Here is a 21,938-nt window from a genome sequence, read left to right as displayed (position 1 = left end):
GAGAAGAACTGAAAAATTAGCTGGTCATTAAGGTGCAAGCAGGCTTCATCACTAAGGGTAACAGCGCTGAGTTTTGACTATAAAAATATGTTTATATCTTTTTGTCTTAAGGTTAATATATGATGGCTTTTCTGGCACAGACCCCAATACGAAAGACAACTCTGTGGGAATTCAGTTACTGGGTTTGGTGGTTGTTAATAACTTCTCTCCATATGACCCGAAATGTGAAATAGGCTCTGACCGGTGAGTTACCTTTGTTTTCAAGTGCATTTCCTTCCAAAAGGTAAAAATGTCTATATACAGTAAATCAGAATGTAAAGCGAAGTTTGTTATTGCAGTATTTCCATTATATGATGTGATGAACTAGCGCTAGGGGTGCTGCTTTAAGAATTTAATTTTTGTTGGAAGGGTACCCTAGTGATAGGTTGATCACAGGATTTTACAGTACTGGGACCCTCAGCAGTTAGCTGTAATCTGTGGGGGGACCCACCCAGTAATGATCAACAACTGGGGAACAGTAGAGGCCCATTTTCCCGCAACGATTATCGCTCAAAATTTGCTGTCTTTTGAGTGATAATCGTTGCGTATAAATGCTACCATTGTTTACTTTTTGGCTGAACGATGATTTTTAGTTGAGCATAAAATCGATCCTTCGTCTGGAGAGCTGATAGCATGGACCACATGCTGTGTTCTCCACGGGAGCACTGATTACATTGTATACAGCTTGCAGTCCCAAGGCAGAACAAAGGAGCTGTATGCAAAGAACAGAATACCTGTTGTTTTCTGCATACAGCTCCTGGAGGCTCATTTACATGCAAATGAATGTCATAAGCTCCTAATGGGCATTAGTGCTGATTAGCAGCTTATGCCAAACGATCGCTAAAACTGTCAGCCATCCTATTTTTAGTTGAATTTTGAGTAATCATCTTTGCGTGTAAATGGGCCTTAACACTGGGTAAATGAAACCTTTCACAATTCCTGTTTTAAAATATTGGACTGTCCTTGTAATGCAGATGTGCGGAGTCCTGCAGATTGAGCAACACACTTTGTAGCAGCCCTTTGTTATAGATAAGAACCCTTTATTTGTGGACCCTCTGTGTTAACTCACAAATTCCTAGTAACGTATTTTATAAGGGATTTTCAAAATCAGATGATCCCTTTAACACTAAATACCGAGAAGGAAATATTCATTCACCAAGTTTCGAGAAACTGCATGGTTATTGTGATAGTTCATTCTTACTAAAATGTCAATATAAGTTTAAACAAAACCCCAAGAAGTAAATGAACTATGATTACTTCTGTAACTTTTTCGAAAGGCTCATCTACATTGCGTATGGCATGGCGCATTTACGTCTGTGAATAGAACCCATTGATTTCAATGGGTTCATTTACATCTGCGTATTTTCTACATGATTTTCAGTCATGTGAAAAAACATGTAGCATGTGATATTTTGGTGCATATTACGCACTGAAATATGCTGTAGGAGTGAATGGGCTAGCACGCATACGTATTCTACATTTGTATTTTCACATCAAATAATGGGCCCAAATGTTTTTCTTGCACTTGTAAATCTGCTGTGTGTTTATGCAGGCATAAAAAACAGCAGGGGGTCGAAATACGCCGGTAATGGGCATTTTTAAGTCTCTGTGCAGTGCATATTCGCAGACCACAATATGCGTCCGCCCGTGTGAATGAGCCATAACTCTAATTTCTCTACTGGTCAGTGACCATGTTTTAGTTTTGGGTGTAGTAATCCTTTTTTAATAGATTTATTTTGTGCTAATTCTTATAAAATGTACATTTTGGTGTTAATCTGTCAATCTCCTATTTAGGTATTTTTCAGCTCTTGCCACCAATATTACATTCACAAGATTTAGAGAAGTGTATGCTGCGGCTGCTGAAGTCCTTGGGCTTGTTCTTCGATATATTGCAGAAAAGGAGAAAGTATGTAACGTTACAAGCTAGTGTTTCAGCTCATTAGATTAATGTATGTGGTTAATATTGTGCATATTATTAGTTTAACAGTGTTCTGTTCAGACAGGGGGGGGCAGATTTCCTGCTTCCCAAACTGAGTAGGAAAACAGAACCCTCCTATGCCTGATTAAAATGAGCGCTTGTGTGGGTGTCCTTTTTGGGTGGGGGAGGAGGGAGAGTGTTTATTCTAGAATCCATAACTAGCGGATCTTAAACCAATTCCCCCCCCATCCTCCACCTCGACTCTGAGCAAACAAAGATGGCCTCCCTGCTTCTCTGACTACTTGGATTATATTAGTGCACTATGCACATGCTCACATGACCAACACTGGCCAGTCAGAGCAGCTTGTAGTGTCTTAGACTACCAATGCATACTAGTCAGAGAAGTGGTGCGGCCATATTTGTTTGTTAAATGATAAATGATCTGTACATAATCTGTACATAATATTTCCTATTGCCTGTGTTCCCCACCCCCTGCACCTCCTGTACCACCCTCAACCCATTTGTGTCTAACCCAATGTACCTTATATTGTAATTGTTGTATTGTTTTGCATTTATCCATGCCTGAAAGCGCTGCGGAATAAGTTGGCGCTATACAAATAAAGATTATTATTATTATTATTATTGTCCAGGACTGTATGATTATCTAAGTACTGCTTTTGTAAGCCCTCCTTGTCTTTTTTTTTTCTTTTTCACTGTAAGGACATGGAAGGACCAATGTTTGCTTGTGTAGAGAAGACTTTAAAATCTCTTCATACTAGTAATAAACAAGACAAGTTCATCATGTGCTTGAATAAAATAGTCAAACATTTCCCACTGTTTGCAGACAGGTAAGGCGAACTAAATCCTAGATATTTGATAGTTGCATTACTAGTATACATATTTTAGACTTCCCTTTCTTCTTTTACAGGTTTATGAACATTGTTCTCTACCAGCTGCCAAAGCTTAATGGGGTTCTCAAGACCCAGTGCCTTGAGATAATAATGTGCAGGGCTGACGAAATACCAGATCTGTTTTTGGAGCTAAAAAATAGAGATTTCAAGCAATTTATGAGCAATCGGTAAGACGAGATCTCTTCTTTGCTTTTGATTATTTAAAGCTCAATATGATGTCATAAGCATCATGGAAACTTGGTCGAAAGATAAGCATTAGAGATGAGTGAGCACGCTCGGATAGGGCAGTTACTCGGGCACGCGTCGCTCTCCTCGAGTAACTGCATTCTCGTCCGAGCAGGCTCGGGGGGGCAAGGGAGAGATGAATCTGCATGTATTAAGCACACGAAGCCCGACGTTGGAAATGCTGGGCTTAGTAAATATCCTCCATGATGTTTTTATGCGGCTTTACATGTAGTAGCGGTTAATAGCGCAGCATTACTGAGATTCAATACTTGTCACAACCTCATACTTACAATTCTGGAATACCAGTAAAACATGACGTATATTTGCTCATTTTTTATACATCATTCATTTTCAGAGATGATGAAAGACAGCGGGTGTGCCTAGATGTGGTGTACAAGTTGTTGGCCAAGCTGAAACCACTTGAGCTGCGGGAACTCTTACCATCCATAACTGCATTTAGTTCTCAGAACAATCTGGTTTGTCGGGAACGTATGTATGATATTCTCATGTGGATCTATGACAATTACAGGTAATATTATTTCCATCATGTTTACAGTTACATTTAAAAATATTTAACATTTTCTTTATTGTTTAATACCTGTAATACACTACTATGACTTTAACTTCACTATAGCTTTTCAGTTGTGTTATACTAGTCTAGTAATCTTTAGTCTTCTAGTAAAGTGGACCAGTTAGTTTAGAGAGACACACAAAACATTATAGTTTAAGTTTAATGATTATTTCAAATAAATATTATCAAATAGAGGATTCATCGCTGTTATAAAGTATACAGTTTCTGCTGTAAAGAGGTCATCCAGGATATATATAATGACCTATTCTTAGGTCATTTATAGCAGATCAGTGGGTGCCTACCAGCTGGTACCCCCATCAATCTGCTGTTTGAAGAGGCTATGGCTTCTTTCTTGGCCTATGACATCAAGTTCCTTGGTCATAGGACCTTTATGCAGATCAGACTCCTTCAAGTGAATGGTATTAGGCTGCAATACTAGGCACCACCACTACAAAATGTAGGGTGGTGTGCCTCATAAGCAATGAAGAGGCCGCAGCACTCATCCAAAAGCCATGACCCTGCGGGGGTGTCGGGAGTCAGACCCTCACCAATCTGATACTGATGACCTACCCTAGGGAAAGGTCAGAAATGTCTACTTGTTCTTTTGCACGGGACAACAATTCAAAAATCCTGCTGTTCTGTGTGAATAAATACAACAACTGAAAGAGAATTGTTTAGTCGTTCAGAAAACTGAACAATAAGTGGTTCAGTGTAATCAGTCGCTCACTTCTGAACGACTACCTGCTTACTGTGAATGGAGGTAGGCAGCAGAAAAGCGCTCCCTGGCCGCTTCGTCTCCATGCTGGCTGCGCTGTGAGCAATGCCAGCCATACTCACTCCTGTGTAACGGCACAGGAGCGAGCACCACTATGACAAGCTGCTGGGTATTGTTTGCCTGACAGCTCATCCTGTGTAAATGGAGCATTTGTCTTTGATTACCTTTTACATTTTGAAGAGATGTTGACTGCAGTGTGAGCTTTGAGCGGGAGGAGCTGATTCTGCATATCTGCTGGGCCAAGTCTAGCCTTGATATCAAATTTAGCCAGGATTTGGGTGGATTTGGCCTGTTTTTTTTTACATTTTGTCAACTTGCTGGTCCATATAATACAATGGAAAAACCACAAAGCAGCAAAAAAAAATAAATAGTGAATTAATCAGTGCATTTCAGTGGGTATCAAATCAGTCAAATGCAAATTGGGTAAAATTTGGGCGCCTCCATCCAGAAGTTTGAATTGCTATTTTATCAGCTATGTGTTAATCCCATAATGCCACAGGACATAAGTTTATGTCCTGGCTGTAGGGTACGTAACGTAACAAGACCCATGAGAAGATCAGAAGCTGAGCCCATGGCATCCTGCAGCAGGAGTTGGCTGTAATTGATAGTAATTGCAGAGTGCCGATGGGTTGCCATGGCAACAGGACGCCAGATATCGGCTTGCCATTGCTTATTATTGCTAGTCTAATCAACAAGGTATTGCAGTACATACGCCCTGCAATGCATTATCATAGCGATCAGAGCTATTATGTTTAAGTCCCTACAGGGGACTATTTGTATTTTTTTTAAAAACTACATATTTGGTATCATCGTATCCATAACAATCTGTACAATAAATTGAATACATTATTTATCATGGAAGGCAAAAACTATTAAAAAAATTAAAAACAAACAGGGAAAATTGCATACTTTTGTTTGTTTTGCCTCCCAAAAAAATGCAAAAAAGCCTTTTATGTACCACAAAATGTTACAAATAAAACCTACAGTTCGTCACACAAAAAACAAGCAATCCCAAAGCTCCGTCCATGGAACAATGAGAAAGTTATGGGACTTTAATGTAGAAAAAACAAGTTGTAAGGTGTTTTATTGTGGAAAAACCAAAAAAAATTATAATAATTTTGATATAGAGACCTGCAAAAAATGTATCATGTCATTTATGCTGCATGATTAACACCATAAAAAATGGCAGAATCGATGTTTTCTCTCCCGGCTCTAAAGAAAAAAGTAATAAAAGTTTTACAATACATTTTATACACCCATAAAATGATGCCAATAGAAACTACAGTTCGCCACACAAATAAAATGCTTAAATGTTTCCGTCTTCACTGAAAAGGGGAAGATGAAAATGCCCCCAAAAATTGTTGCGTCCTTTGGGCCAAAAGAGGCCATGTCCTTAAGGGGTTAAGCTATCCGTCTGTATTATGCAACCCAAGTTTAAAGGAGATGTCCCGAGGCAGCAAGTGGGGTTATACACTTCTGTATGGCCATAATAATGCACTTTGTAATATACATTGTGCATTAATTATGAGCCATACAGAAGTTATAAAAAGTTTTATACTTACCTGCTCCGTTGCTAGCGTCCTCGTCTCCATGGTGCCGACTAATTTTCGGCCTCCGATGGCCAAATTAGCCGCGCTTGCGCAGTCCGGGTCTTCTGTAGTCTTCTATGGAGCCGCTCGTGCCAGAGAGCGGCTCCGTGTAGCTCCGCCCCGTCACGTGCCGATTCCAGCCAATCAGGAGGCTGGAATCGGCAGTGGACCGCACAGAAGAGCTGCGGTCCACGAAGGCAGAGGATCCCGGCGGCCATCTTCAGCAGGTGAGTATGAAGACGCCGGACCGCCGGGATTCAGGTAAGCGCTGTGCGGGTGGGTTTTTTAACCCCTGCACCGGGGTTGTCTCGCGCCGAACGGGGGGGGGGGTTTAAAAAAAAAAAACCCCCGTTTCGGCGCGGGACATCTCCTTTAAGGAGTAAGAGACAGTGGCTTATAAAGGGTTAATTTGCCAGAAGAATTGGATATTTGTAAACAGTTAGACATTGCCCAGGGTTAGAAAAACACAATTGCTTTTTCTCTAGAAATGGCAATGTACTTGTCCATCGGTTGTGTCTACTATTGCAGCTCAGCAGTACTGAACAGATTTGCGACTGAGCTCCAATATCTCACACCACAAGTGGTACTGATTCTGGAAGAAAGCTACAGTGTTTTTCTAATCCTGGAAATCCCATTAAGTGTGCTATTACATGAGCACCATTAACGCCTATGTAATAGTCTTAATTGCCGGGCTGAAACTGTGCATACAGATTCAGCGTGCTAATTATCAGGAAACACGCTGAATCTACAAGATCTGGCGGCTGCTGGTAGTGGTCTTGTAATAGAGTCATTGAGTCCCTTTTACACGCAACGATTATCGCTCAAAATTCGTTGAAACGACCGAATGTGAGCGATAATCGTTACGGCGAAATGCGGGCAGTTGCGCGCTTTGTCGTTAGCCAAGGTTTTTGGCTGGTTTAAAATCCATTGTTTGTTTGTTGGGAATTCTTTCAGTTTGAATGCAGTTCATTCAGGGTTTCCAGTGGCTAAGAGATGGCTTTGTTTTGCTTTGCATATTCAATGAATGCAGTGTTTACTCAGCCACAAGGATCCATCAACAGAACAATGGGATGTGCCAGCCAGATGTTTGCTCATAACAATCGCCTAAAGACACGCCCAGATGAGCAAACAACTTGTGGAGGGAAAAAACAGAGGATTAAAGCAATTTGTTCAAAAATGTCATGCTGCTGTTTAAGCGATTATCTTTGCGTGTAAAAGGGCCTTTAGTCTGCTAGAGTATGACAATGCAGCTACCTGTAAAGTGTTAATCTGAGTTTCTAAGGAGAAATTGGGAGAGGAATTGACTAGATTTACCAGACCTGTGCAACTACTTTTTGTAGCTATATCAATAGAGTTTATGCAAGTGTGTGCTAAACATTATTTTGCTTCAGAGATCGGGAGAGCCAATCAGATGTGGATTCACAGGAAGTTTTTAATATGGCTAAAGAGATATTACTTGAAGGATTGGTGGATGAAAATGCAGAACTTCAGTAAGTGTTAACTTTTTTGTACTCCTTTCTAAAGACTATTTATCATTCGTTGCATTGGGGGACACAGCTAAAACCATGAGTATAGCTTCTACGACTAGGGGGCAGACTCTAAGCAAAAAAAATTGTTAGCTCCTCCTACTAGCTATACACTTCCGGCTGGCATCAACCCAGCCAGCTTTAGCTTCGTGTCTGCAAATGGCAGTCCTCTTCTTCCATCTGTCTTCAGTTGTGTTTCTTTCTGACTCTAGGAATACACGGCTGATATTAAACTCTATCTGTTACCCTACCGAGGAGGGCGTACAGACTGGCAATAATGTTAGTTTGACCCTGACCTGTGATCCATAGTGGCCTCCACTTTGGAGCACTCCCTCCCTTCCCAAAGGCAGGTGAACACTAGGATGTGCATTTCTAGACACTTGGAGCTATATCCTTTCAGGCAGAAAGGTAAGTACTTTCTTCCCTGGGTTAAGTACCCCTACCTCTTCCCCCCTTTCTCTCTTCCATCGCCATTACCCCAACCAATATTCAGGCCACTACCCACTTCCTCTACTACTGCAGCTGGGAAGGTCAACATAATTTTGTTATGCAGGTGGACCAGAATTTGCATGCCCTCACTCTCGGTCGGTATTTGACTTAACTAAAACATACACCGCCATCATGGACAGGCTGGACCGCTTTATCCATCAACTGCCACCACGCGTGTCTGATGATGATTTTGCCACATATGACCCTCCACGTGGTAGATCGCGAAGACAGGCTAGGCCTCCTCACTTGAGAATTTTCAACCCATCCCTCATATCGCTACTTCATCTCCGGAATCCCAGCGACTCCTTCTAAAGTGATACAGGAGCGCTCCTGTTCCTCCCTTAGAACGCTTCAAGGGGTTCTATTCCAACCGCTTTGTGGTACCCAAAAAGGACGCCACTGTCAAACCTGTTTTGAACCTGAAAAAGTTGAAGTTTTTGAGGTCAGTCATGGAGTCATGGCACCAGGGGATTTTCTTTCATCAATCGACATTAAGGATGCATATCTTCATATCCCAATATGTCGAACACACCAGCGATTCCTCTGCTTTGCCATTCGCTCGGATCACTACCAATTCACAGCTCTGCCATTCAGGTTGGCCACGGCCCTCTGAGCCTTCACAAAGGTTCTGGCATCTGTGACGGCTCTTCTCCACTTTAAGGGGATAGTAGCCATTTCCTACATCCACGACATTTTGGTGAAAACTCCAACTCAGATGGACAATCTGAACAGTTTGCACATCACTCTGGAACACTCCAAGTTCTGCTTCTCGCCATCTCAACGTCTGGACTTTCTGGGGTTTTTATTCGACATGGCACATACCCAGGTTATGTTCCTGCTGCAGAAATTGCATTTCCCTCAGGTGTATGTGTGTTCCCTGCAAACAGTCTTTGGTGACCATTTGTCACTGCATGAGAGTACTGGGACTGATGGTCCTATCCTTCGAGGCCATCCAATTCAGACAGTTGCATGCCCGGCCCATCCAGTGGGCCATTCTTTCCTGGTGGGACAAATCTGTAAGCTTTCTTCATCAAGAGATCAGCCTACCTTGACATCTTCAACACGCTCTTCTCTGGTGGCTGGACTCTCCACAGATCCATCTGGCCCACTGCTTTCTGACTCTGCACTAACTGCCTGGGAGAATGGGAGTTAAATCCTGGCGTGTTCCAAGTGCTCTGTTAGTAATGGAGTCATCCGGACGTCGATCTGGTGGCGTACAGATTCAATCGCAAACTTCCAACCTATGTGTCCAAATCTCAGATCTCTCAGGCTCGAACAGTGGATGTCCTCATAATTCCTTGGACCGAATTCCAGTTCCCGTACATCTTCCCTCCCTTTCCATTCAGACCATGACTTGTCAAGATGTACAAGATGGAAGGCCTTCCATTAATTGTCATTGGTCTGGACTGGCCTCATCGTGTATGGTACATGGATCTTCTTGACCTGCTCTTTGACACTCTGCGGCTCCTCCCTCTTTGAGAAGATCTTCTCCTACCGGAACCCCTCTTCCACCCGAGTTTCTCAACACTTCGTTTAATGGTGTGGCGGTTGAAGCCGCAGTCCTGAGAGCCCATGGTTGCTGCTGAACTCCTCATTCAAATTATGATGAAGATTAGAAAGCCCTTCTCTTCCCGAGTTTATCATGCTATGGGCAGAGAGTCTCCCTTCTGGGTTACTGCACACTCTACTCGGGCAGTGTTTGCCTCTTGGGTGGTACACAATGGTGCGTCCGCTCTTCAAGTGTGTAAGGCTGCTACATGGGCGCCTCTGCATGCCTTTTCTAAATCCTACCAGATGCACACTTTCCTCTGACTCCTCTCTCGGTCGGACAGTTTTGCAGATGGCCATAAAATGACCACAAGTAGCTTGATCTATTCTTCCCTACTCTTGCAAAACTGCTCTGGAACATCTCATGGTCTTGAGCTGTGTCCCTCAATTTAATGGACAAGAAATTAAGATTTTTGAACTTGCCGTAAAATGTCTTTCTTGTCTCCTTTATTGGAGAACCCAGCGCTCTCCCAAAGCGTTTTTTAAGCATTTTCCCATGTTCACATGCTTGTTGGAATGTTCTCCCTGGAGTTGCACATGGTTCTAAACTCTGTTACATTGTTTAGAGTTTCGCTTTACCTGTTTTCTTTAACTTGTTTCTATCCTACCTGCTGCTTCCACTGCTTGCATACAAACTGGCTAGCTTGGTGCCTGCAGGAGGCATATAGCTGGTAGAAAGAGCTAACACTTTTCCATGGGCTTTGTGTTGTATTGCAGATATGGTCCAAATCCATATTTTTGTATTTATAATTATTTTGCAGTCGCGTAAAACACTGTAAGTCTACTGAGATGTCCATGATGTTTTTTTTTTTTAAATCTCTTGTTACAGTAGTAACATAATGCTGTTACTAATTTAATATGCATTTTATTAGACTTATTGTCAGGAATTTTTGGGGTGACGAAACACGGTTGCCAACTGGCACAATGGATCGAATGGTCGCTGTACTGTGTTCCTTATATTCCACCAAAATTGAAAAGCACTTTCTAAGTCTGGCCACAAATCTGCTTCTTGAAATGACAAGTAGAAGCCCAGATTACGTCAGGCAAATGTTTGAGCATCCGCTTTCCGAGTGCACATTTCAGGTAATATGTTTAATTGTACGTTTATGTTAAAAATGTCTTCTATTTCATGCTTACATCAGTTATTCGTGTTATCACTCCTATAGGATTATACTGTTGATTCCAACTGGCGTTTCCGTAGCACAATCCTCACGCCAATGTTTGTGGGGACCCAGGCTTCTCAAGATACTTACAGGGCCAGGACACAAAGTTCACTGGAAGAGCAGGAATCGGGGGGAGGCCAACTAAGAGCAACCCAGCAGCACTATCAGTTCACACCTACCCAGAATATTAGTATGTTTGTTCTTTCTTTTACAATATAAAATATATTGTATATAATAATACTTTATCTCTTAATGTTAATTGAAAAAAATGTATTTTCTTCATTTTACACTGGATTGCAGGTGGCAGAAGTTCATTTAATTGGTTAACTGGAACTAGCATGGATACATTGGGCAGTTACCCTGCTGACTCTTTGGAGTCCCTCTCATCATCATTGCTGTATACAAGTACAAGGAGTCAGAAAACCCAGAGGGGATCCTTTAAACCTCTGGGGGCTAATTTTGGAAAGCGGCGACTTGGGCTTCCAGGTGATGAAACTGACAGCAAAGCCAAAGGTGAGATATTTTGAAACATTCAATTTGTCTGCAAATTCCAGGGTTCTAGAAGAAATTCAGTATCACATGGCATTCATGATAATGCATGGTTGCTGGGTTTCCTCCAGAGCGAGGGCTGCCCTGCTCACTCACTGACTAGTAGGTCTCCTCCCGGGGACACTAAATATTATTGCTGTCTTCTACTCCTCTTCCAATGACTCTACAGATGCTAAATTACCAATAGTGGCCTGGGCGATAACCATACTGTTCTGGTTCTGTCTCATCTCTTTATGTCTTTAACATATTCTGAATTAATTACACCAGGTTCAGATGTTTCTGTTCAGACTTGTTTACTTCAATGCTCTTTAAAAGATTTGATCCAGCGTTAAAAACATTTTATCTATTTAGAAATCCAATTGGCTTCTTTAGCTAATATACCCTGATAAAGTATTTAAAGACTCCAATATTGATGACTTGTCCCCAGGATAGGTACTTGATATCTGATCAGTGAGGGTCCGCCGCTTGGGACCCCTGCTGATCAGCTGTTTGAAGAGGCTGCAACACTCAGGTGAGGACCATGGTCTCTGCTCAGGTCAGTGGCATCACATTATATTGTCATGTGGTCTGAGTTCCTATACCAATCACTGCCACTACGATATGTATTGTGCTGTGCCTGTTGTGTTGTGAAGAGGTCGCAGCTGATCAGCAGAGCTCTTGAGTGGCGGACCCCCACTGATCAGATGTTGATGATCTTTCTTAAGGATAGATCTTCACTATTGGAGTCCTGGAAAACATTTTTAAACCACATTGTTCCGTACGTTTCATATTGCACATTTGTATTCTATAAAAAATTGGAGGTATAGTTTATCAAATGCTAAAATGTTGTATAAAGTGTAGCTTTTTGTGCCCACTTAATAAAGTTAAAAAAAAATCTAGGAATTTCAGTATTTTTTTTTAGGGATGCTTCATACAGTCATTCTAGTTCTGTCAGTCAGCACTGATGAGGAGAATAGCAAAGTCTAAGCAGTGTGAAATTAGGTAAGGTTTACAACTGCTTATTAGGAATGGGAATTCGGAGGACAGGTACCCCAGTATTATAGTTTCCAGATAAATACAAGTATTCAAGAAAATAGAAGTGTCCAGTGATATGCCCGATTCTCTTGAAATGAACTTGTGAAACTATGTATGGCTAGGTTCCCACCTGCGTTGGGGCTCACCTCAGGGTGTCCGGCTCCGTATTTAAATTGAAATAAAACAGATCTGTTTTTTCCCATTGATTTTCAATGGGGTTTTAAAAAATGGAAAGCAAAAGGTAATGCTTTAGTCGTTTCCATTCTGTTAGTTTTCCGTTTTTTTGGACGGGAAAATGGTGCAGCGTGCAGCATCATTTTTCGGGGGGGGGGGGGGGGCTGGGAAGGGATGGACAGAATGGAAGCAAATAGAAGGCTTTCCGTTTGTTTTTTTTAATCCCATTAAAATCAATGTTTTATTTAATTTTCTCTCCTACAAAAGCAGAGCTGAGAGACTGAAGTCCTGAACTGGCCCTAACGCAGGTGTGGGAGCAGCCTAACTCTAGATGTGGGTGGTGTTTGATGTAGCTTTCACTCTATAATAGCCTTGATCAGATGTGAACAGAATCTTCTTTGCATTTTTCTGCATGTGCTTTTTAAATGTGATATGAAATCCGTACATTATAGTCCCACTGTAAAAATAATGTGTACATATATATATTTTGAACCAGGGATTGAAAAAAGGTCAGAAATTTTAAGATTGCGCAGACGTTTCTTAAAAGACCAAGAAAAGCTTAATATCATCTATGCAAGAAAAGGAGTAGCTGAACAGAAAAGAGAGAAGGTTTGTTTCCTTCTCTTTTCTTTCTACTGTGTCTAAGGCTGATGTCGTCCCTCAAATATATGATGTTGATTATGAAGTCTTTGGTCTGGTACATTAGTAGTAATATCAATCTAGTACTTCTGCTGTGAGATATATGTGTGTGTGTATATATATATATATATATATATATATATATATATATATATATATATATATATATATATATATATATATATATATATATATATATAGCATAATTTATGGATTTCTCTTGTCTATATCTCTGGCTGTTTGCGTTATTAGGAACCATTCCAGCGGACTCCTAATTAGCCTCATTAACAGACAGAGATCTGGACTGTCCAAGTGGAGTTGGAGCCCGTTCTGCTCTCCTTAGTCTAGCAACCAGGCCCTGTTACAGGTGTTTTAACCCAACCACTTGTAGAGAAATGCCTGTTTGTCGGCTACACGCCACACTGCTTGGTTGCCTGAAATGTCACGTTTTGTGACCGAAACATGCTGGTTCTGTAGCTGCCCTGTTTCTAGAAAGTACAGTAGGCTGATTCTTTTCCTTTTCACTCCATATTAAAATAGTCATGAAATGTCCACTTTTTAGTTACGGACACCCTGAAATGTGAATCTTTCTTAAATATAAATCATGAATGTTCAATACATAAAAGAAGCATTAATTTTATTTTCAAGGAAGTAAAAGTTGAGCAAAAGATGAAGCAGGATGCTCAAGTCGTTCTTTACAGAAGTTATCGACATGGAGATTTGCCTGATATCCAGATTGCACACAGCGCACTTATTGCACCATTGCAGGCACTCGCACAGGTCTGTTATGCTTCATTCTATATTAAAGATTAGACTCCTAGAAATATAGGTTAACGAATGCTGCACTAAATGTAAATGTCAGTCGAAGGCCTTTCAAATCAAAAGTATTGCCCCTTGTTACATAAAATGTTTAACCCCTTAAGTATGTGACAGTTTTGTGTGTTTTTTAATTTCCAGTTTTTTTCTCCCCACTTTAAAAAAATTATAGCTCCTTTATTTATCCATAAACGACGTTGTCTGGAGGTTTTTTTTTTTGCAAGACGAAAAATGTTGTATTTTTCAATGGTATTATTTAGTTTACCATATAATGTACTAAAAAAAATTCTAGGTGGAGTGAAATGGGGAAAAAATGCAATACCACCATCTTGGGCGGGTGGGGGTGTCTTGTTTCTATGATGCACACACTACAGAACAGATGACATAACTTTATTCTATGGGTCATTATGATCACTACATTACCACATTTAAATTACTTCATTTTTTTCCCTAGACTACTTTTAAGAAATAACATTTTTGTAAACAGATAACATTTCCTGCCTTCATCTTCTGGCAACCATAACTTTTTATTATTTTTCAGTCTACATAGTTGTGTGAGCAATCGTTTTTGCAAAACATCCTGTAATTTCTATTGGTACTATTTTTGCCTAGTGTCCATAGGAGGCAGATCTACCGGCTCTTCAGGTCTTCTCCGCCTTTGCTATTTTAGTTTATTATTTTTACTTTTTCCGCTCTAGGTGGGAATTGGGGATAAGCTAACTTCCTTGATTGTCCCCAAGTAGGGAGGGTGAGCAGTGCTGCATGAGATACACAGTTTCTTCCTCCTTCAAAAAGACAAAGTGGACACTAACCACTCTGCTTCCTGCCAGCCATGGGGTCACCAGAGTTTCCTGCCTGCTCCCCCAAATTTCAGCAATCTATCACTGCTAAGTGTTAGTCACTGAAGCATCGGCACTGCTGGTGCTCTTGGGAAGTCAAAGGGAAGAGAATGAAGAGGACTTTATGTCCCTCACCTTCCGTACGCCCATCGTCTTCTCCTCCTCAGCAAACTTTAAATATATATTAGAATGGGGACCCTTCTCTCCATGGAACACCCATTGCCAATCGCTCCACTTAGTTGGCCACGTTACTTCGCAGGCAGCTCTGTTGCACCTCTAATTACCTCTGAGGGTATCTGGCCTACTGTAGGTCCACTTGCCGCACTGTTCCTGGCTGGTCACATATTGCACTTTCTCTGCTCCTTTTTAGTTGCAACTTAAAGGTGAAGGGGACCGCTAGCATTCCCTAACACTTTTCTTTCTGTGGGGCCGCCATGACATTGCGCCCTACAGCCTTTCTTATCCGAGGCGGTGGCTTCCTAGGTTTCTGGGCGTTGCGCAGACTCTCCTGGCACTTATAATTTAGCCCAGGGTTTCCTGGGCCTACACAAGCCAAGGTCGGAAGGGGGGGGACTTTTGGTTCATGTGCTACAATGAGCAGGACTTCTGTCCACAGCACACACCTTCCCTGTTCATTTGTAGGCCAGTCCTAGCAGCAATTACAGAACTGTGACCTCTCCTTCTGGGACAGAGTTCACAAGCTTCACCTGTACAGGCCATGTGTGTTGGGACACATGAGACCAGCTGCTTCTTCCCTTCCCAGCGCATGCACCTCTGTTAAGGAGGGACCTCAGATGGGAGCTGTTAGGAGACCTGCAGCCTCTCCTCAGCTTTTCCAGGCTTCATCATCGAACCTCCAGTTCACAGCCCTTTCAGCCTGCGTCATCTACAAATGGACAAGTAAGAGCACCTGGAAACGCTCCTAACTGCAGTCATTCAACAGTCAGCCTGCCTACCATGGTTCCCCTGCATCTGACTGGGTGAACTCCATCCCCAATGTCTCCCCACTTCTCTGTGTACTAGCTCCGCTCTTTCCCTCATGATTGGTAAGCAAACTACCATGGCAGCACATCTCCTGACACAGTCCCTACCATCTGGAGTGGACCTGATATTTGCCGTATATGACCTACCCCTTTACCTTAGTTACCCTAAATGTACTGGATAATCCTGTGTCAGATTAGAACAGGTGTCAGATTCATTTGGATGTATCACTATCTGGGACACGGCAACGTGTCTCCAGCAGACGGCCTAGTCATACAGTTTACATGGACTAACATTACCCCTTCTATCGGAGGAATAATGGGAACACTGGGAGGCCTGTGTGTCAGTTGTGCCTAAGCAGCATCGGAGACTCTTACCTGCCTAATTACCCTCATCCATCCAAGATTGGGTTTTGCAGTTAGAGGCTGTATCTAACGTGACTACACAGTACAGCGAGGGTCAGCTTCAACACAACTCTCCTGACCACCTACATCCTAATGCAGGCAGCTGGATGGCCAGCCTCAACTGTCATTGCTAGCTCTATATATATATATATATATATATATATATATATATATATACAGCAATCTGCTTGCAAATGGCAGGATAGGCAGGAAAATGGCAAACAGCGAGGGTTAATAATACTGCACCCCCGTTACATATACCCCATAGCCAAAGATGTCTTGGCAGCAAACTCTGCAGTCTTGGGAGAAATTGCCAGGATGGTCTGGGGCGAGTTTAGAAGAAAAGTAAAGTGAATCTCCAAATTAAATGTTTACTCTTCATGTCTCTGCTTGGTTTAAGAGATGTTTAAATCTCTTTAGAGAGTAAGAGTTACTTTTCATTTATTGGGCAGAGGATCACTCATGGGGATGAATAATAGTAGGTACAAGCGTTTGTCCTCGTAGGCTGGCTCTGCATCTTCCTCTTCACACTCGAAGATGTACTGCTGATCAGTGAGCATTTTTATGCTTGCTGAAAATCAACAATCGTTCTTTTTCTACAGCCCGATGCTTGGGCATCACCATTCAGACCTGATAATTGAGACATTTAAAAGGGCCTTAAGGCCACCAGGATCAAAAGGCATCCTTTCAGCGAGGAAAAAAAGAGAAACAATTTAGTTCATGACACCAACAGTTAACCTTTGGGAGAAAAACCTTATTGGCTATAGTCCATCCCTAAATATTGACTTGATATTTCTCTGGTGGTGCCGTCTTGAGAACAATACCGGTAAAACATTGATTGTGTTTCCATAAGTCCTCCATGATTACACCCTTATATACTCTGCCTTCAGTTTTGCTCTGTTTTTGAAGGTAGAAAGAAAAACCTAGTTGGCATTTAACCTCATGTAGAAAGCAGTGAGGGGAAGGGCTTCTTAAACGTATGTATTACTCTTCCTGCCGGTGTTAAGAGGCAATCTCTCTGATAGTTTTTGTTATGAAGGACTCATGAAAAGCAAATTACTTGTAAGGAAAAAGCCTACTTTTGTTGCATGTTGACCAGTGTGGTATTTATTGCCCAATGTACACATAGTTGCTCTGTAGTAAACGGATTTCTAAATGTGTTTGCACAACGCAGCTGGAGACCGCCCTGTTGTTGGGGCATGTTACAAAAGATAAAAATGAAATACTGAATGTGAGTTACAGTAACAAAAAACATTGTATTCACCCTTCATCTCTCTTGGACCAATGTTTCCCACCGGTGACTCTTCCACCTCGCTGACGTCATCACTCCTGCTAGTGGTTGACTGCCATTGTTATAGGTTATGATGAGGCATCATCAACGAAGTTTGGAAGGAGAGACCATTTAACCATTGGTGGGGGGGATTTAAAAAGTGATTGTAGGTAAATATTTTTGTCATATTTAACCCATGTTCACTTTTTTTCCGGGGCAGTAAAAGACCTTATAGAAAAACGAATTCCAATTCCCATATTCACTTTTTTTTGTGGGGCGGTAAAACCCCTTACAGAAAAATTAATATGATTTATTTTTCTCTACTGCAGAAAGACCCAGCTCTGGCGAAACAGCTATTCAGTGCATTGTTCTCTGGAATTCTGGAAGCAATCAGCAGCTCCACTGACATGAACAGCATTGCTGCTAAACTGCTGGAGAAGTTCAATCAGTACTTAAGTAGCACTATGTACTATTTCTCACCATTCGTTGGATGTATACAGGTACTTGCAGAAGCATACTAACATGGTGGTAATATACATATTTAGCTTTGATTTTCCTGTTTCTTCAGAACTAATCATCTTTTTATCCCTTTCGCTGCCGTGAAAATTTCTTGTTCATGTTATTGGGGGACACTGCAAGACCTTGGGGTATAGCTGCTGCCCCCAGAGGCAACACTAGGTACACAAAGTAGAACCGAATTGAATGAAGCCCTGGAGGAGGGATGGTGGCAGGGGAGGTCAGGAGTCCTCTTCACTAACACAGTTGTGGGTAAGAGGGGAGATCACAGCATGTATTACTGAAAGGGCCACAACCAAGTAAGCTGAGTTTGAAGCTAGAAGTAGGTTGCAAACTGCTTATCAGTGGGTCTGAACTGGAGATTGCAGCCTGAAATTTAGGCATCTGTTTAATGTAACTACTAGTGCATGTAGAAATCACTAAATCCATGTTGTGTGTCCATAGCCGTTACCTTGCCCCATTAACGTGTTGTATCTGATCATGGCTGTTTAGAATTCAGAAATATTGCCTATATACAGGACCTTCAACATGCAGTATATATTTAATGAAAACAAATTCTGCTTTAGGATATGTGTTACAACCATGTTGAGCTGCTTGATCTGAACCCAGCAAGTGTAAGCACAAGTAGCATAGAAAGCTTGCAACAGTCAATTGGTATTCTGCTACTTGAGAAGGGACTACAGCACATTTCAACACCAGGGGAACCTCCGACAAAGAAGATGCGTGGAAGATCAGACCCCCCTCCAGATGTTCTGAGATGGATACAACTTGCTCGGTGAGTCATATAGAAATGCTCCTAAGTTTTCTTGGGCCAATGTCCACTTGCACGCACAGATTCCACTGCTGAATCCCGCAGCGGAATCCCTGTGTGCCCGCGGACATTGGGAGAAAAATAGGTTTTCTTACCATTCCGACTCCCTCGCAGATCTCCTATGCGCCGGACTGATCTTCTTTCTTCAGCACAGCGGATGTGTCCGGATGTGCCGGATGCATGCGCAGTGCTTTTTTTTTTTTTTTGAATGCCCTGCTCTCCTGCGGAAACCGTGCTACAGCCAAAATGACAGCTGTGGCTGTGCCGCGGATATGACTGCTTCCATTGACTTCTATGGAAGTCGTCCCGCGGAATCTGCAGCCAATATAAAGCATGCTGCGATTTTCTGCCACAGCGTGCAACCCGCACGCCGGGAGAAACTGGCATCCGCATGCTTCTAAATCCTTTGCGGATGCTAATGCATCCCTGTGGGCTGTGATTTGCAGGTGAGCCGCGTAGATTCCGCAAATCAAAGCTGTGCGGATTCCACAAATCAAAGTGGACATTGGGCCTTCTAGTAATAGACATGTTACAAGTATCAGTTATGAACTGACTGATTTGTATATATTTTCCTTAGTCTAACCACAGCTGTCTTTGTTCTTTAAGGCTGTATCGCTCTATTGGTGACTATGATGTTCTTCGAGGTATTTTCAGTAATAAGATTGGAACAAAAAGTGTTACACAACTTGCCTTAAATGCTGAAGCAAGATCTGACTACGGAGAAGCTGCTAAACTCTATGATAAGGTATGTACTTTATGCCCACAGACCATGATTTAGGCCAAGGCCAATTAAATGCAGCATCACAGTATGAGATAATTGTTCAGGCATTATTGTAATATGTTCTTGAATACATTTCATGTTTGTGCAGAATTGATAATGTACCTGTCAATTCAGGGGACTTTTCAGAATAAGTTGTTACTGGCTTAAATTTAGCATTTATTACTTGTTTTTCCATTTGCAGGCTCCATCCATTTTTTCTTGACCTAGTGGGTGAAAACTAGCTATATCTCTCATACACAGTGCATATAGAGAGCGCATAGGAGGCGTTCCTGCTCCCCTGTATCTCTGAAGCAGCATCATGCAGCAGTTCTGAGCAGTGTAGATGTGATTCAAGCACTGGAGGGAGAAAACTTTACTAGAGCACTCAGCAACATCTGTGTGTGTCTGCCTCTCTCTCACTCTGCAGCTGCTACCTTCTACTTTAGATGTATATGGGCAGCATGTAACCTAATCACTCAGTGGTCTCATTGTCTGTTTAATCTCTCAAGGCAGATTTAAGCAGTAAATTGAGAGTGAATGATGAGTGTGGGAATGGGTGGGAGAAATGGCTGATAAGTGGAGGAAGAGGCAATTTTTCTGCAATAGCTTATTATATTTGCTTGTACTATAGATTTGTGAATGTTTTTGAAAGAGCTGTGCCTATTGAACACTAGTGTTGTACTTCACTTCGGGGTTTCTTTGTTCTTTAATAGGCACTAACTTTTCAAAGAACATGTGCTAATGGGATAGCCAGTGTGATAATTAGCAAAACTGAGATTTACTTTATTTACCTAAAATAAAGTTTTTGTGCTGAAAAATCCCCTGCCTTTTCTGTCCATTGTCTGCTCTCACATGATTGATAGGGCATGCTAGCACTGCAGAGCAGGCAGGTGAAGGCCCTTTTACACGGGACGATTATCATTCTGGTTGTTCAAAACTCTGCACTCCCGCGGTCTTTTGAACAATAATCGTCCTGTGTAAAAGCATGCAGACTGACTGGACAAGAGTCGTCCAGTCATTCAGTTTAAAGCATGCTTAAAATCCTGAATGATGATCATTCAGTGTAAACAGCAGCCTTTCAGTACTGAATAACCGCTGCTGAGAGTGGCGGGGGAGAGCGAGGAGAGAACTCTCTTCCAGCTGCCCCGCCTCCCTGTCAGTGATCCAGCTATACTCAGTCCTGTCTAACAGCACGGCAGCGAGTATACACAGGGACGAGTGTTGGGCATCGTGTAAAAGGGCCTTTAGTCATCATGCTTATTGAGCTGCAGAGAGGAGGGGTGGGGGGAGAGACACTAAGACACAGACATGAATGTTGGAACTAATGCTTAGACCTCTGCTGCTGTTTATACACATAAGGGGTAGGGTCCATCACTCTTCTCCAATAGTTTTTTGTTCTCTTTTGCCTCGTTACGCTTTCCACGTATAAAATAATTTACAACTAAATGTATTTCTAGGCTCTACAGGAGAAGTTTGCAGATGGGGAACCTTCAGATGCGGAGAAGGATTTTTGGGAAATTGCTTCTATGGACTGCTACAATCATCTAACTGAATGGGAGCCACTAGAATATTGCTCGACTGTAAATATTGATAGCCAAATGCCAGCAGATCTCAAGAAAATGTGGAGCGACCCTTTTTATGAGGTCATCATTCGGTATTTTACTCTTACAGTATTGCCCATGTGACTGGACACCCCCCCTCCCTCCCCCCCCCCAAAAAAAGCCAAAAATATTTATCTTTTTTTTTTTTTTTTTTTTTTTTTTAAATATGTGTTTGACAACATTTTTGTATCAAAACAGGAAACCTACCTTCCTTACATGATTCGTAGTAAAGTGAAGCTTCTTCTGAATGGAAAGGAAGACCAGTCCTTATTAACGTTTATTGATGATGCCATGAAGATTGAACAGAGAAAAGTGTTAATTGAAACCTTCTACAGCCAGGAAATGAGTCTTCTCTACATCCTACAAGATGATTTTGACCGGGCGAGATATTACATTAAAAATGGAGTAGATATGTTCGTCCAGGTATTAATTATGAACATTTAATGAAAATATATTTTAGATCATATAGCTATTCAGTATTTTTCAAAATTGAATTCATATTATAACTTTACACTTTTAAATCTTTGTAAATAGCATGCAATAATCATAATAATTTATATAGCGACAACATAATCAACAGCAAGTCTGAGGGAGCATAAAGAAAATAGGCTAATGACGTACAGTGGTAAACCAATAGACAATTTGTACAATAAGATTAAGGGTCCCGCTGACAAGAGCTTACAGACATGGGGAATAGGGGTGGTACAAGAGCTTACAGAACGGGGGAATAGGGGTGGTACAAGAGCTTACAGACATGGGGAATAGGGGTGGTACAAGAGCTTACAGAACGGGGGAATAGGGGTGGTACAA

General features: G+C 41.7%; 1 protein-coding gene across 1 annotated transcript in view; it reads left to right on the top strand.

The window, feature by feature from the left end:
- The window catches only part of PRKDC (protein kinase, DNA-activated, catalytic subunit), a 187,027-nt gene that overhangs the window by 134,656 nt on the left and 30,433 nt on the right, over positions 1-21,938 (top strand). Inside the window, exons 51-66 of the mRNA XM_066578069.1 lie at positions 112-243; positions 1,834-1,945; positions 2,678-2,805; positions 2,886-3,035; positions 3,449-3,622; positions 7,420-7,518; positions 10,464-10,674; positions 10,758-10,944; positions 11,055-11,267; positions 12,988-13,100; positions 13,779-13,910; positions 17,770-17,940; positions 18,523-18,731; positions 19,374-19,512; positions 20,985-21,170; positions 21,327-21,551. Coding sequence (XP_066434166.1) covers positions 112-243; positions 1,834-1,945; positions 2,678-2,805; positions 2,886-3,035; positions 3,449-3,622; positions 7,420-7,518; positions 10,464-10,674; positions 10,758-10,944; positions 11,055-11,267; positions 12,988-13,100; positions 13,779-13,910; positions 17,770-17,940; positions 18,523-18,731; positions 19,374-19,512; positions 20,985-21,170; positions 21,327-21,551 — 2,581 coding nt within the window. The remainder of the gene's footprint in view (positions 1-111; positions 244-1,833; positions 1,946-2,677; positions 2,806-2,885; positions 3,036-3,448; positions 3,623-7,419; positions 7,519-10,463; positions 10,675-10,757; positions 10,945-11,054; positions 11,268-12,987; positions 13,101-13,778; positions 13,911-17,769; positions 17,941-18,522; positions 18,732-19,373; positions 19,513-20,984; positions 21,171-21,326; positions 21,552-21,938) is intronic.

The sequence above is a fragment of the Eleutherodactylus coqui genome, chromosome 9 (genome assembly GCF_035609145.1).
Source record: "Eleutherodactylus coqui strain aEleCoq1 chromosome 9, aEleCoq1.hap1, whole genome shotgun sequence".
Lineage (NCBI taxonomy): Eukaryota > Metazoa > Chordata > Amphibia > Anura > Eleutherodactylidae > Eleutherodactylus > Eleutherodactylus coqui.
The sequence above is the reverse complement of the archived record's forward strand: the minus strand, read 5'-3'. Positions and strand labels throughout refer to the sequence as shown.